Source organism: Aquila chrysaetos, chromosome 8, assembly GCF_900496995.4.
Source record: "Aquila chrysaetos chrysaetos chromosome 8, bAquChr1.4, whole genome shotgun sequence".
NCBI classification, from domain to species: domain Eukaryota; kingdom Metazoa; phylum Chordata; class Aves; order Accipitriformes; family Accipitridae; genus Aquila; species Aquila chrysaetos.
In genome coordinates, this window is record NC_044011.1 from 42320011 (window position 1) to 42336841 (window position 16831).

Below are 16831 nucleotides of genomic sequence, written 5' to 3' on the forward strand. Positions count from 1 at the left end.
AGTGTGTCCCCCAAGGACGGTTTGTCTCCATCTTATTGCATAGGCAGCTCATGGCTCATTGCTTGTTTCGGACCTGGGTCCGCAGAATACTCTTGTGCACATCTGATGGAAAAACATTTAAAGGCAGAGGGTTGGAGCTGGAGTAGGGAGCAAGGACAGGGAGCAGTGCAAGCAAAGGGTCGAGTACAGGCCACGCGATCCCCCTGTGTTACAGAGGTGGATGCTTTATGAGCATGACGGCATCAGAAATGGGGTTTTCTGCAGCTGGAGGCTTGCCTAGAAAAAGATGGATACGGAGAGCATTGGCTGTAGAAAAAGACCAAAGCTTGCAAGGACCAGCCACCACTAATGGGAGCTGGGAAAAAGCTGCTGTTAACATTTGAACCAGATCAAATTGTTGACTCCGGTGGGGGACCATGTCTGGGTCTGCCTGCGGTCGCTTTGTCAGGCAGCGAGCCCTGGCAGCTGCCTCCATCCTCAGCGGGGCACGGGAATTTTTCCCAGGGAAACGGGGCTGGTGCGGGCAGGGGTCCCTCCTGAAAGCTGCGCAGGGGGCTGGGACTGACCCCATCACTCAGCCAGCCTGAGCAGACTGGACCCATGGGTTCAGCCTTGCGACTGCTCTGCGACTGGGGCAAATCGCACCTCTGCCTCAGTTTCCCCCAGGTGAAGTGAGACCAGCGGTGCACATTCCCTCACCCAGTAATTGCTAATTTAAGGAGCAGAGCTTAACAAACCTGCCAGGGCCTGAGCAACCTCAAAAGCTTAGAAACGTCTTCAGGGGAGAAGAGGCGTGATAAATAAAGGCACTAATTTCAGCTGCCTTGAGATTGGGGCGGTCTGGCCTGAGACTGAAGCCTTGGACCGTGTGGCTGTTTCGGGACATAACATCTCATTTTCCTTCTGCATATAATGAAGCCAAGAGGGCAGTCGGACAGCTGCTCGTGTTGTGCCCCGCACAATTTGCCTCCCAGCTCTGGCTGGGGGGAGGTCGTGTTTTGCAGGGGCTCAACATATCTCCTGCTGCTCTGCTTGCATCCAGGATCTCCTCAGGCCCAGGTCCTCATTAGCCATCTGCCCTCGTTGCGTGGGTTGACAGGATGCCGTGGGTAAATGGATAACCTGTCAGGAAGGCAGGAGGATAATATCATTCAAACGAATCAATAGTTCACAGGCAATTTCATGTTACCTAACGTTAATGCGGTTGTGTCCAAAATGCATTTAATCCTGTGTCTGATCACATTCTCGTGGGAGTTTGCCGTGCTGGAATAGTCTTGTAACTCCATGTTTCAGAGATTTACAGACATTGTTCCTATGTGCACACGTACGCAGGAAAGATAAAAAATTACTTGACTTGCTGAAATCTCATAGTCCACAGAGCCAAAAGACATTCGTATTAGTGGTGGAAGAGAATGGGTATCCAGCAGTTTCAGAATCCATTACTCCCACCTTCTCACTCCATTTTAGCAATTAGCAAAAGAGAAATTAGTGAGGAAGGCACCATTATTTCCTGCTAATAGGACAAGGAGGGCTGGACTTTTTTCCAGGAAACTGGCTTTGTCATGTAACTGCTTCCATTGACGTGGGTAGCAAAATAGAGCTCTCCCTTTTTCCTTTTTTTTTTTTTTTTAATACAGTCATTTTTATACATCTTACCACTTTGCTCTTTAGAAATGCAAGACGATGGGCCCCACTCCAAAGCCCACAGTCAAAGCACCTTTCCTAAAGGCCTCCACAGGACATTAGGATGTCCTGTGAGTGGCATCTCCTCCTGGTACCTGATGGCAGAAAGGAGCAGAGCAAGATTGCCCTGTGGGGAGGAACTGCTTTAATTTAACCGTTTAAAGTTGGTGTCACCGAATTGGATATCGTGGTGGTAGAGCAGCTTCACTCAGCAGATAATGATTGCCACCCAGGCTGGGGTCCAGTTCAGTATGCTCTCAGAGGAAATTAAAAATAGTAAAGAAAAAGGACGTTGGTGTCTCTCCAGACATGGGTCCCACAGTCTGGTGGCTTGGTGGCTTAGGGATCCCTCCTGCCCCCTATTTGGATGGACAACCACTGTCTGTGTGCTCGCACTGTCTGGGGCTCTCAGCTGTAGCAACACGTGGGCACAGCAGTGTTTTCATGGGGAACACGGTAGAGATCTTTTTCTGGGAGTGCCTTGGAGAGAGCATTGCTTGGGAAGTATAAATCTGCTAAGGAGCTCTGTGCTCCGGACCTCCCACAACACAGCTGACCTTCTCTGGCCAATTATAGCAGGTTACTGGCTTAATCTGAAAAATATCATCCACCTCCCTGCCTCTGCTGTAACCTCTGTGTAACAGGGAACCTCCTGTCAGAAGAGTTGGTTTTGAAGCTGCAAAGAGTAACGCCACACTCGGCTGTGGTTGACAGGAACCACGGCTCAGAAATGAAGAGTTCCCAGCACCTGCTCTGGGAGGGGTTTTGGTTCTTTCTGTGGAACTTGGCCAATAAAGTACTGGACTTGGCTGACATCTTCATTAAAAGCCTGAGACGGGCAGCACGCCGAGTCGAATCGTGGTTAGCAGCCAGTCTCTTCCTTACCAGCCAGTGGGTGGGTTTCAGCCCCAACTTGGAGGTGGTAGGTTTCACATGCAGGTTCTCATAGCTGCATGGTCCCGTCTTCCCTTCAAGGGTATTGAGTGGTTTTGAAGCTTTTGGTGCCTGTTTTCTTCCCTAATCCCATTTTCTGTTTTGGGCTGCTTTAGGAGTTTTCCCTCCAGCGCCTGGACACCCTGCTGGACGACCGAGTCAACATCCTGGGATTTTCCATTTTCAACCAGTCTCATGCTTTCTTCCAAGAGTTTGTCCAGAGCCTCAACCAGTCCTGGCAGGAGAACTGCGATCACGCCCCTTTTACTGGGCCAGCAGTAAGTAAAATTCATTCCCATTGCTCACAGTCTCCCTAAGATGGAAGCTGCTATAGACCATCAGGAAAACCTTGTGAAAAGAGCTGCGGGCTGGTTCTGAGCAGACGCTGGCAATGCAGTGTGAAGACCATGCAGAGGTAGAAACTCTGGTCTCAAATGTATGGGTACATGGTATTCACTAATTATTTAATCCAGGTAACCCCTGTGCTAAAGAGCTCGGGCACATCACCAGGCTGCTGTTGTACTGCTGTAGCTTGGATTGCCTTTCACGGTTGTCAGTCTTGGGCAGATGGCGGTCCAGGAATGGGAAGGAGGAACCAGACAGAGCACCTTAGTTGACTTAAGTAGGTAGGAGAGGATCTGGGGTGTCGAGCTGTGACTTTCAAGGGAGCCTCCTCATCTGGAGAATACTAAAGCAATCCTGAAAGCCTGCAGTCGCCCAAAGGGACCTTGGGGAGCCACGTGGGTGTAGAGCTTTAGAGGGCTTGTCTGTGCTTGAATGGCTGCACAGCTTTAAATTCAATCCTAATCTTAATTTGAATTATATTTATATGTGAGTGCAGGAGATGATGCAACCCTGATTCAGTGTTCCCTTGTGAAATTTGTCCCTGTTTATTTTACCTCTAGGAAAACGACTTGAGGAAGAGGGAGTCTAGATGCAAAGAGCATGGAAAGGGCTGGGCTTAGGCAGATGCCAAGGGGCTGTGTTACGCTGTGTGTTCTAATATCTTCCCTGATGATTGTGCGGATCAGCACCGAAATCGTCCCTAGGGACTCTTCATAACTGGGAAGGTTTGCAAAGCAGACTTGCCAAATCGGGGATTGCAGGGGGCTGTGGCTGGAGCTGGGGGAGGGGAGAGAGAGAAAATGCCATCAGTGGAACCCTTTGCATTGTTTTTAATGAACTCAGGGTCCCCTTGACAAGCTGAGGCAGCTGTGTGCTGCTGAAAACCTCCTTATTATCACTACAAAGTGATATTAAACAGGCGAAATAAGGAGCTTTCTGCCCTCTGTGTCCACATCCTATTGGCTTGACATGGAGCTCAGGCCATGGTTAGTAGGTGCCTGGGACCATCCTGCTCTCCCTCCTTCCAGCCCTCCCACACAGAGGCAGCCGCAGTGAGCTTGCTGTCTGCCCTGCTAAATCTCTATAGGTTTGCTACCAGGAAGCTTCCTATTTGGATGACGGTTGCAGGGACTGTTCAGAGGCATTAAAAGAAATTTCCTTCTAATAGTACAAACAGAAGACAGTAGGAACAGGAGTGTAGCAGGTGTGATGGGGAAATAACTGACCTCACTGTGCCTTCTTACCCTGTGCTGTCTTGAACAACCAGCAAAACCTGTAGGTGGAAGGATGCAAGAGCATGCCCCACTGCAGCTTGGGTTTTTTGTTGGGTTTTTTTTTTGGAGGAGGAGTTCAGAGCTGAAATGGAACTGTTTGGTTTGTCAGCCTGAGCCTAAATCACCCATCGGTGTAATATTAAGTCAGCTGGATGCTCCCTTCATTCATTCATAAAGTATAATCAGCCATACAGCAGGCTTCCTCCCAGGCCAGGGAAGACGTGTCTCGAGGGAGGGGGCTCGGCCACGCTGGATCGCCCTGACCTAAACGGTTCCAGTCCTGCTGTCATTAGGGGACCTGCCCGGGGGCTGCAGTGGCTTCCCAAGAACCTGCTGTCTGGCTGCTCTGGGCTGTGCTGGGTAGGGTAGCTCCCCTTGTGCTAGCCGGCGCTCAGCTGCTCGGGAGGGAGGGTTATTCTTGGTGTACAAATGGGAAATTGAGGCACGGAAGGGAAGCGACTTTTCCCGTGATATCAGAGTTAGGGAATCTACAGCACAATTAGAAAATGGGTTCAGTTCTCCCAAATCCTAGTGTAGAGTCTTAACCAAAAGGTGATTTCTTTCTGATAATGCGAAGGGTCGCTCTACGTTCATAGCAAGGTTCCCGTTGCCAGTATGCCGTGTCCCAGGTGATGAGAAAAGGGCCTCGCCTCGGGTGGTGAAGATACAGAGCAGAGGTGACGTGAAATATTCCCAGGCAGGGCACGTGTTTCCTCTCCTGTGTCTGCAAAGCAAATCCAGCACCATTTTGCCTCTGCTGTTGGAAATCTGGCAGGTCTCAGCTCCCAGAGAGCATGTCTCTGTGTAAGAACTTCCCCTTTTAGTCCTGGGAAGCAGATATCTCGTGGGGTAGCTCATACTAAAAAGAGAAAAGGAAGCTCAACAGCTGGAAGTGACAGGAGGGAGGTTTCCTGCGAGCTGCAAAATCCCAGGGCTTTCTTGCTAGAGCTGAGAAAGCGTCTGAGGAAGAAGGAGGGAGCTGCTTGCTCTAATGCCATTCTCATTAATCACATTGCAAAGAAAGGAAATCAGAGAAAATCATTCAAATTACAGATGGCTAGATTAGGTAATTAGAATTTAGGCTAAAACAGATGTTTGTAATTAAGTGTTTATGTCATTGAATAAAATCCAGATTGTAAAGTCTATTTCACAGGATTTTAATGGTTTTAATTCTCTGTGTTATGTTTGGGGGCAAAGATACAGATGATAATGTTTTAGGAGGAAAATTTTTAAAAAACACATGGCAAAACCCAGACTAGCCAAACCTGTTCATATTTCCCTGGATATCAGTTTACCTTTAAACACAGCCTCTATGTGGGAGATTTCCATAAATAAAAAATAAAGTGGGATGTTCCACTCGGCTCTGCTTAACCTGCTGTTAGTTTCTAGAGAGGCAGATCTGGTGTTGGGAGGAAGGTGTGCTGCAACCAGCAAGGAGCTGTAGTGTACCAGGGTAGAGCTCAGGCACCATCCCTGCTCCCAAGGTGCAGGGCATCTGACAGCATTAGTTGCCTTAAAGGCACTGGTGGGAACCGTCCTGCCAGCTGATGTGCACAAGGGCTGGAGATCTGTTTCTTGACCCTTTCTAGTTGGTGAGTTGTTCCCAGGGCGTCGTGTCGCAGTTGTACCCTGCAATACCTCCTTAGTTCTCGGGTACAGCCTCTCCTTGTGCAGCTGACTGGCATGCCGAGGGGAATGGAGCAGCGAGCCCGTCTGCCCAGCCTGCCATCTGCTCCCTTTTCTGGAGCCTTGCTCTGATGAGGCGTCCATCAAGTGGCAATTTTTATTAGCAACTCTCATTGTCAAGAATTAGGCTTTAGGGAAAGAGGGAAGTCCTCCCTGAAGCTGGGAGTGGAGGACCACTGCTGAGCTTACCAAGTCTTTCATGTGCAGCCTGTCGCAGAGCTCTTATATTGCAGAGACAGTACAAAAACAACAGGGATCTGCACAAATCAGACAATGCACGCAAGGAAGAAAATCAATTTGTTAACAGGCAAATTGGCTTTTTGTGACAGAGTGACAAAGCTGTGGTTTAAAATGAGAACATAAAAGTAGTGAGAGATTTTATAGGCAACATGAAGAAAGTTGAGGCGATGTACACGAGAGCAGTGACAGATCCCCCTTGCTGAATCTGCCTAGAGGAAGTTAAAAAGGTGCTGCCTCCAGCTCTCTCTCCGCTCCTCTGCTGAAGGTTGTGGCCCCAAGGCATCTGGCTGCTCCGCATCTGTTCCAGTGCGAAGTCAAACAGCTTCATTTACTGCACCACTAACTTACGTGAGCCTGCAGGGAAGTGGAGTGGACGTGCTAAATGACCGGCTCCTCATCTTAACTTTCTGGGCTGCAGGAGATAGCTGGCAACAGTGAGCTTGTGTTAACCTCGTTAACCCCAGTTACCCTTGTGAGAAGACACTTGCCTACCTATGAAAACCAGAGAGACCAAAGAACCCAAACGAGCTGCTGCACTCCAATGCTATGTAATTGTGAACCGTTTCCTCCACACAGCCTGCATCCCAATTTAGCTTGCGGTGTTGAATATGATTCATTTTATGTGAGTTACCAAATGAATAGTGGCAGAGGGAGATGGTCATTAGGTAGGTGGTGCGAGGCAACAGAGCAAATGCTGCATTGGGTTGAGATGAGAGACAAACAGGAGAGGGGTAGTGCTGCTGGTGGGGTTGCAGGTAGCAGTGGAGCAGGATGATCCCACACCAGCAACCATGGGAAGGTATGGAGTGCCTTAGAGGATCTTGGTACCAGAGGAGGGAATAGAGTGAAGGCCACGAACCTCCCTAGGTCTGAGTCCTGGTGGCCGTTCAAGAGATATTGAAGGGGGAATCAAGGTAGGTATTTAAAAGGAGGTGCACGGGTCTGTTTACTTGCATGTTGCTGTGTTGCCAGGCTCCCATGCATCCAGGTGCCATGCTCCAGGACCCATAAAATGGAGAGGCTGGAATAGGAGCCTGGTTTTGAGCCCGGTGGGGCAGGGAATGGCTGGCATAAATGATAAGCAGCATCAGGAAGGGAAATGTGGTTCTTCTGAGGAAAGGTGTGATTTTTCTTTAAAAAAGGAAAGAGGTTTGTTGAAGGCATGGGAGAGATTCCCATTGCCTACCAGGAGGACTTGATCCTGTGTATCACAACCCCCTCCCCAATCCCTAAATTTCTTGAAATCATAAGGGGGCTGCCAGAAATCCTAACAAATTGTTCGAGGCTAAGGAGTGAAATATTCCAATCAATAATGTCAAATGCTTCACTGAGATCTACGAGTCTCTTGCTCACCAGCTAATAAGAGATCATTAATTGCTCAGGGAAAATGGAAATGAAAACCCAGCAGGAGACAATTAAAAATGCTGGTCTAATATTCTGATTTGGTATGAGATGGTGAAACTTTGGGGTCACAGGGGTTGCGTTTCTCTCATAACAGCTTCATTTGGCCAACCGGTATTAATATGGTTCCTGATTCGGGAAAGCAATTGCTAGTTGTGTATGGTATCCTGTAACCCGAATGGGACTCAGTCCACAGTTAAAATTAAGTATATGCTAAAGAGCTTCATGGAACAGGGGCTGAGGACAGGCTGGAGAGGTCGTATTACAAAAAGAACATGTATTGAAGGTAAAAAAGAAAGGTAGGGAAAAGGATATATCAGTTCCTTTAAGTAGCTCTGGAAAATGCTTCCCAGGAGGGGAATGTTTAGGTCAGATGTGAATACTAAACAAAAAACCTTAGTAGACGTACCCCTGAACAGAAGGGAAGAAATGCAGGAGAGGCTTGCTGCTGTTGCAAAGGGACCTGTGATATCTCATAGCTGAGGCAGGATAGGAAACGGGATACCCAGTTTCTGTTCCCACTCTGCCACCAATTCCTTGTGTGTCCTCAGGCTGCTCAGCTCCTCTGGTGTTACTGTTTACCTCCTGAAAAATAGCTGTAATAAAACTTTGTAGCTCTGGAGCCAGTCAATCCTTATTATTAGCAGAAAGCTCTCAATATATATGACCAAAGGTGCTGCCTGTTGCATGGGAAACAGGTCAGATGCAAGACTGACAGATGCCAGTCAACTTGCTCAGTGCTCACTGGAGAGTCCCCAGATGCTATTTGTGTAAAACAGATTACACTGGTACGTGCAGGAGGAATGTGATAGAGCAAATGTGAGTCTGTGCCAGGACTGGAAAAGTGAGAGGTTACTGGTGGCATTAGAGCTGGTGTTTGGGGTTTTGCTAGCATCAGGCTGGAATCATGCCTTTTAACTCGTGCCGGCTTGTACATTTTAAGGTTTTGTGCTGCTTGTTGACTGCCTAATCCCAGGCCATTGTGGTCAATGAGGTCTTACCACTGATCTGAGTAAGACCAGGCAGGGTCAAGTCTGGTTCGCTCTGTTCAAATTAGTAACACAGTTGAAGCCAGAGGTTCATTGGGATGATTGAACTGGGTGAGATTGTCCTTGCAGGGCTGCTGGCAGAAGAGAATAAACCTAGTCAGGCTTTGGGAGGAATAGAGGATGCAGATAGCGCTCAAGTGCTGTAAGCCACAAACAGGGCAAGGTGTGGGAAAGGAGCCCCAGGCTAGAGATTGAACCCGTTGCTGGGAGCTGGGCTGGTAAGAGGATGCTCTCGGAAGTAGCCACGAGGAAATAGCCACAAGGAAAATGTAGCCTTGATAGTAATGAGCTGCAGCGGCTTAATTCCAGCAGAGTCAGGAGGTGACAATAATTAAAAGTGAAATCTTAGTCACAACAGTGAACATGAGAGAGCAAATGGCTGATTATTAACTAGATCAAAAACATTGAAACGGTTGTGCATGGGCGAAAAACACTGTTTGCGAGGCTTGATGGACAAAGAAATCTGATTAAAGGCAAATGAGGCAAAGATGAGAAGGAGAAGGGACGAGCTCTGTGATTCTTGACGTTCCTTCGGCAATGCCATTACAGAGCAGGTAACAGCCAGCAGGAAAATGGAGGTTGCAGCAAGGCACTAGATGGTCTCTACAGGCTCTGAAAGCCAGGACTCAGTTGCACGAGAAGCAGATCTAGCAAAACCTCATTGCTTGTGGATCTGTCTTTCAAAGCAGTGGTCGAAGAAGGACTCTCTGGTGCCTAATGAAGGCTGAAGCAGCACGGTCATCTTTTCTTCTGTGGGTGTAGGCACAGGATCTTTATTCTGCCCAGCTGCCTATTTTAAGAACTTCACAAACCTGACGCTCTTAGGAGTGTTCCCCCTGGCCAGCAGATTGATCAGAGGTTACCAAAGCACCAAAAAACCACACCTTGATTAGAAGGGGTTAGTTACTTTAGGAAACTGAGAATGAAAAGAATGGGAAGGGACAGCGACAAATAGAGATAGAAAGGTCGTAGTGATGGCAGAAACCCTGAGGAGCAAGCAAGCAGAGACATAAAGGGTAAGGAAACAAGCAAGAAGAGAAGGAGAAATGTAGCAGACTGGGAGTGGGACTGGGGCTGCCAATGGGTACACTTGCCCCAGTGATGCCAACACATCAGCAGTTCAAGGATACCATTGCTTTTGTCTCCCTGTCCTTGCATGGGTGCAGGCGGGGTGCAGGGTGTTGCTGAAGCAGAATGGTAGGCAAGCAGTGCTTGTTGTCTGCATGGAGGAGGCCGAGGATTTTGCTCCTTTCTGACCTTTGCTGAGGTTGTGGATAGAGCACTCTCCTGCTTGCTGCAAGGTCCCGAAGGTGCAGTGGGAGGCTCGATTTTTGTCTTCCTGCCTCAATTTTTTTCTTCCTTTTCCCCACAGCTCTCTTCCGCCCTGCTTTTCGATGCTGTGTATGCCGTGGTGACCGCTGTACAGGAGCTGAACCGGAGCCAGGAGATTGGTGTGAAGCCCCTGTCCTGTGGGTCTGCCCAGATCTGGCAGCATGGCACGAGCCTAATGAACTACCTGAGAATGGTGAGAAGGGACTGAAGTTTGCTGGTGTGTTAGGAGCTAGTGCTCATCGCTGCCGGAAGGAAAAGACGCGTATGTACAAGCTGGTGCTGGCACAGTTCTCAAGCACAGAATGTCGGTCTGTTTGAAGGTAGCGCTGGGAATGAAAAGAGAGGAGATCTGAGGGCTGGTTTGTCACTGGCCTTGGAGCGACATGAAACTCTCCGTTTTTCAGGCTTTGCTGCAGATAAACTGGAATTCAGTGAATTTTTTTCAAAGTATGAATGTTTGTAAGTGATTGGAGCTCTGTTTGAGTGAACTTGAGTTGCTATAAGGTCATGCAGTACAATTGCTTAGAGCTCAGTGGCAAGTTGTGAGTTTCCCTGTGAAGGGGATTGGGTTCCTTTGAACCCAAAAGTGTGGTTGCCGGAACCAATCAAGCCTAGTTCTGGCACAAGAACAGACCCTGAAATTTCAGCCTTGTGAAGTAGTTGGAGTTTCTCAATGTGATTCCTGAGAGCTGAGCTTGACCGTGCAGAAGGAGCATGTTTTCTGAGTCTGTTTGGGGTGCAACTGAAATGTCACGAGATGAGGAAATTTCATGAGATCTTTTTTCCCCCCCGCCAAGGAAGGATCAGCTGAACCTGAACCTTGTACCACTTTGGTCGATGCATGTGAACCCTGCTTTAAATCTCATCCTTAGTCAGAGACAACAAAACTCTTCAGCTTCCCTTGGCTCTGCTACTAGGAGGCCCAGTAGCTTGCCCTTGTTACTGAAGAGGTGCTCCAGCAGCAAGTGAGCAGTGGTTAATCTGCACGGTGAGGCTAGACACTCGTCCTGGCTCCGTTGCAACATGCTCTTGCGTTAAACGCCAGCCCAATGCTGTGAAACAGCACGTGATGGTTTCTGGAGGAATCCCCCCCTAGCGATTCAGTGTGACGCAGCGAAGAGCTCGTGCCTGCCGCAGAGCAGCGCGGTGTTAGCCTTGGGATGGAGGGAGGCGGCGAGGGGCTGCGGAGGTGGTTGTTCCAAAGCAGCTGGGGCAAAGAAATTCGGGGAGCCCTGCACCTTGTGCTGCTGATTCTCCTGCTCCTCTCCACGTCTCTCTGCTACGCTAGCCAGACTCCGAAAGCAATTAGGATTGAGACACGAAGACTTGCATTGCTGTACCTGCTGGGAGGGTGGATGGCCAGCGCGTGGGGCGAGTGGCCACCACCCCCGGCTCTGCTGCGGGTGGTGGGGTGAGCCGCCTCGATGGGCGCTGTAACTCATTCTCTCTTGGACAGGTAGAATTGGAAGGTCTCACCGGCCACATCGAATTCAACAGCAAAGGCCAGCGATCCAACTACGCCCTGAAAATCCTGCAGCACACGCGCAGCGGTTTCCGGCAGGTAAGAGCAGCCGTGCAGGTAAAAGCAGCCGTGCAGGTAGGTAGGAGCAGCCGTGCTGCCCCGGGGACGGTGCCCGGGGACGGTGCCCGGGGACGGTCTGTGCATAGCCTGGTGAGGGCTTGGCTCAGGCTGCTGCTGCGGGGACCGAAGGGGATTGCGGACACCCCCGCTTCGCAAGATGAGGTGTTCAGCGAGTGACAGCACGGCGTGGATGCCGTGGTAGCTCTCGCTGGGCCTAGGTTGTCAAGCGCGCCGTGTTTCACGTCATCAAGGACGTGTCTCGAGAGAATTTAGATTTGTCTTAATGTGTCAGGCCCCTGAGGTGGTGATGTTAGAGTCAGTATCTGTCCTGTCACAGTAACCCTCCTGTGCAGGAGATAATTCAGGGCGTGAAGTGTATGCCAGATACAGCACTTGTTCTTAAGCTTGTGGAGACACGTGTACTCATAATTATTTAGATGGGGAAAAATGGGAGTCTTTCCCATGAAATGGGCAAAAAAGGGTACCGTGAACCTTTCCAAACAACTGCTTCTGGGAGAGAAATAGAAGGGGGCAATCCTGTGTCAGGAGCTCCCCACCATCTCTCCCCAGCGTGGTGTGTGGGAGGAAGTGAAAGACAATTTACCTCTCAGTTTATGGTGCATGTTCCTCTGTAATGGGTTTGCTTATCTCAGACTCTCATTTGCTTTTTGTCTCAGTGCTTGTAGATTCCTCACAGTGTTGGTCCTTTTTCTGCTTGTTACCCTCTTTCTGTCCAAGGGATATTTTCTGGCTTCAGCTAAGGTTAAGGATAACTGTGTGGGGCCACAGATATCAAACTGATGAGATTACGTGACACAAGCCCACGGAATTAGGGTTTTACTGGTAAATCCAAACCTCATTCAGGAAAAAAATGCAAGTCCCAGGGAAAGGGTTTTCATCTGTCTTATTTCCCTGCTGACAGATCCACACCTGCCCTTTTCTTGGAGATTGCCACTTCTCCTAGGTGCTGGCAGAGAACAAAAGCTATTGTATCTTACCCTACACCAACAGAGCGTTTTGGCATTAGGAAATCTCTCCTGGTCTGGCAGCAGTGAATTTTAGCCTTGGCAAGGATGTTGCCTGCCAGTTCTTACCTGTCAAGTGACAGCTCAGCTTTGATGCTGCCTTTAGCTGAGTGAGCGGGGGATCAGGATGGCATTTTCCCCATGGTAAGATCTCTCATAGCACCAATGCCCTTTTAATCATGTCCCAAACCCATCATATTCTGAGCAAAAGTGACAGATCCAAGCCCATCTGCATTAATAAGAGCGTGCATTCAGCTGGAGCAGAGGAAGCAAATGCTGTAAACCTCACTATGACAGCTATGTTTCTGACGTGTTTAAATGTGGCAGGGAGTTCACATTAAAAACACAGGTCCTCTTGGAGCAGCGCTTCTCCCAGAGCTCCACAGAGAGCTCTGACTGCAGCTTAATCCGCCCTGAGACAAAAGTCTCAGCTCTTCTCCACAAACCCGGTCTGACAGGAGAAAACAGTTTTTGACCTGTCGCCACAGCTCGGTAAATAAGCAGCTTCATGTTTCAGAGGTACCCAGGAAAGCTGCGCCGGTACCAAGCTTTTCAGATTTCCCATCAGAGCGCGGGGGTGATAAATCACTTCCAGTAGCAGTAACAAGGTGCTGGAAGGACGGGGCAGCCCCTCGGTGTGCGCAGCTACCTGCTGAGATCCTGTGGTGGCTGCAAGCTCTCTCCTGTCAGAAACCCACCAGGGAGGAGTTAGTCTTCATAAAACTGCTCCGTATGCCTGCAGCAGCCTTTCTGCTGTCTGCTCTCCCCTTCTCAGGCAGCCCCCTCTCAGGGGTCTTGCCTGACTGATAGCAATGCCCGGAGGGGTGTTAGGGCCCCTCACAGGCTGCAAAAGTTTGTCATGATATGCCCATGATATGCCCAGCTGGGAAGGGCATCCCCGGACGGAGCCGTGAAACCTGGGCAGGGTTCTGCCTGATCCTGCCTGCCCATCTTGGTCACTGCAAAGGGAAGCCAAAGGCCACTCTGCTGTGCCGTAGACGGTTGTTTTCTTCTCGCCAGCTCAGCTTCTTGTAATAAAAATGACTAAATAAATCATTAGAAATCATTTAATTAAACCCACCTTGAGGGGACGGGGTAAGGAACAGACATTCACATCCTGGAGACAATCTTGTTCCCAAGGGTTATATTAACTGATATATGTTAACAGGCTCTTGTTTGAAACACTTCCATTCCCTCCTTAGTTTTAATCGAGCTCATGCTCTCTGCCCTTTTCTCTCTTTCCACCTCTCTCTTTCTCTCTCCCCTCTCTTTCCTTCCATCTATCGAAGCCACAGGGACTTCCAGCTCATCAGCTTCGATAGAGGATTCACCAAATTTTGAAGCTGATCCAGCCAGCAAACAAATTAGAGACACTTAGAATTTCTAACTTGCTGTTGCTTTTGGGCAAGGAGAGACAGGGCTTTTTAACATCCAATTTTTAATACATTTATGTAACGTACCAAACGTGTCTTTTCCTAATTTAGCTTAACTAGTGGAAATTTTTCCCTAGCCATATGAGAGCTGCTCTCTGTTCATAGGAAGCGCGATAAAGCACAGACTCATTAATGTGTTGGTGATCCCTATATCTGACAAGGACTGAGTTTGTAAATGTCATCTTTTTATTTTTTCCCATTCTTTGCCCCTTTAAAAAGCATTGCGGCATACCCCTCCAGTTTCAGCGTAGCGATTTGCAGTAAACCAAGAGCTAAGGTTTGGCAGCTTAACAGGAGAAGGGAGTGAAGAGGGGCTGTGATTTATGTGTCCCCAGGGAAGGCAAGCGTGCAGAGGAGAGGCAGGGGAAGCTGCTGTCGAGGCTGGAGCCCCACCATGGGCACGTTGTCCCCAGCTCTGCCTGTGACCCCTTGCTCTCACCCGGTCCTAGGTGCGGCCGATTAGTGGCCGTTTAGTTAAAGGCTCTGCTGGCGTCCTGAGACAGAGCAGTGGAAGTGACGGGGGTGTCTAATTGGTATGTTGATGAGATACAGATGAGTTACCAGCCGATAGCTCTGAGACCCTCCGCAATCCCCGCCACATCAAACCTTTTTAACTTAGAAGCGGCTAATCAGTCTCGATGGGACTTGTTCCTCTTTAGCTGTTACCCTCAGCAAGAGTTCAGGGACAGATCCTGCCAAGAGCTGAATGCCTTTTGCCCCCCAGGACCCAGCCAACTCGGTGCGTGCCACCATCAGGTCCTGCCTGGGCTATGCCAGGTGCCAATCATGTTGGCTGGAGGGGACGTCTGGGGAGGAAGGGGATCGCGGGGGTTGCTGCGTGGCCTCAGGGGTGGGTTGTGTGCGTGCCTCGTGGTTGTACAAGATTTAATAGTTGGTGCTCTCTGTGTCCCATGCTAACTTCTGTGGAGGAAGTTTTTGCCTGCTTGCCTTGCTGGCATCAGTCTTGCAGTAGTGTCCTTCAGGAGTGCCAGCGATGTGGCAGACCTGTGCAGTGTCCTCTGGGGGCTTTCCTTCATTTGTTTTTTTTATTCCCTTTTCCCCCTCCAGGCACCTCCAAATTCCCTCCCCTTTGGACCAGTGAAGGCACCATGCACCAAATACCTACTTAATTGTATTTCCTCCTGGCACAGCGTCTTTCCCGTTAGTGCCGACAAGACTCTCCAAACGCAAGGCTTGATGAGAGATGATAGCATTTTGTACCCCTTCCTTTTCCTGGGGACACAGAGGAAGGGGAGGTGACAAATGCAAGCTGTAGGACAGTGCTTGCTAATCAGAGCCCAGAAGGTATCGGGGTTTGTTGCAGTGGTGGTCCCCTGCCTGTTTTAAGACACCTGTGTTCAGGGCTGGCTTTACCTTAATTTTTAGCTGGGGAGAGGGCATAGTAAGTACCTGTGATGCCTCTGAAGCTTATGGAGAGGTCCTGCTGTGTCATCTCTCCCTGCGACCAGCTGCCATTCAGGCCTGCGAGGCACTGAGCAGAAGACTTCATTAAAATCATTAGTTTGAGTGGTATTTGTCATCTTGCACCACGAGGAGCTTGAAAGCCCAGGCATTGTTGACGTGGCTGCGTCTGAACAGAGGAGCTGAAGGACTGAAGGAGCGAGCCGGGAATGCCCCACCTGCATTGCCTTAGCCACTGGTGATTTTCTACGGAGATGAGAAATCTTTAAGTGTCACCAATCTGAATAACGACTTTTGCAGAGCAGCTAATTTGAGGGACCTTGCCTGCCTGTGGGGACGGAGCAGCATCACGAGCGATGGCACTCCCTCGCTTATTCCAGGCTCGAGGCTCTTTGGGCTGGTTTGCACTGAAACTGCGTGTTTGCTCCCTGCCTATAACAAGGACATATAACAAGACAGCCCTCCTGCCATGAGACGCTGGCAGGCGTTGCAGGCAGGACGGGCAGAGCAGGGCTGGCTCTCCTGATGGCAGAGGCAGAAGGCTGCGTGCAGGGAGGCGCTGGGAGGTGCAGAGATGATGCCGCGGGGGTCTGCAGTGGGACCACACAGCCTGAGGACATGGAGGGAACTTTCTCTACCCAGGCCATGGGCTGTCACCTGTCACTGGGTTGTATAATCCCTCTCACGAAGTTATCGAGCTCCAGCTTGCAACCGGGGGGTTGTGTTGCCCTCACTGCTCTTCTGGAAAGGTATGCCGTCACTTCAGCTCCTCTGATCATTAGGAGCCCTTTTCTAATTTTCAGCCTGTTTATTTCTGGCTGGCTTATATCTACTTATTTTTGTGCCAACTCTATTATTTTAGCTTCAAAAGCTGTTCTACCTCTTTGCTATGGACCTCCTCCACCTGGTGTATTTATACAGACCAATCATATCCGCTACTAAAAAATCCCAAGTCCTAAAAACTCTTAAGTCCTAGTCCAGAGCCTTAACAACAGGATCATCTTATCCATGTCTGTGTAGAGCGTTCGATTGTTTTCTAACACATTTTGCAGATGAATGTGTTTTCTGTTTTTCAGAGGCTCTTTATACATAGATAGCGATGATTAAAATCACCTTGACATCCATCTTGCAAGAGAGGGAGAGATCTGACGATCCCAGACATCCTCTGACGCATTACACTTCAGAAACAGCGAGCGATGTGAGGAGTCAATTAGTGGCTTTATCATACTGCGAGGGGGACAGTGGTGAGCTGGAACAAGCCAGGATGGGGTGGAAGTACCCCAGCACATGGGAGTGTTTGGCTCTGGTGCTGTGTTAAAAGCAAGGTCAAACCCACTGCGCTGTCAGAGGAGGAGGCAGTCAATTAGTCTCAGTATGCCAGCAGGGGAGGGACAAATTTGAGAACAGTGAGGGCTGTTAAAATTAA

At 49.4% G+C, this 16831-nt stretch overlaps 1 protein-coding gene across 4 annotated transcripts in view; it reads left to right on the plus strand.

Annotated features, from left to right (window-relative positions):
- Window positions 1–16831, plus strand: part of GRIK4 (glutamate ionotropic receptor kainate type subunit 4) — a 139663-nt gene that overhangs the window by 89024 nt on the left and 33808 nt on the right. For all 4 annotated transcript variants that reach the window (XR_005932999.1, XM_041125362.1, XM_041125363.1 and 1 more), the window contains exons 7-9: window positions 2733–2894; window positions 9984–10136; window positions 11400–11504. Coding sequence is in view for 3 of the 4 variants with exons in the window: in XM_041125362.1 (XP_040981296.1) it covers window positions 2733–2894; window positions 9984–10136; window positions 11400–11504 (420 nt within the window). In the remaining variant the exon portion in view is untranslated. The remainder of the gene's footprint in view (window positions 1–2732; window positions 2895–9983; window positions 10137–11399; window positions 11505–16831) is intronic.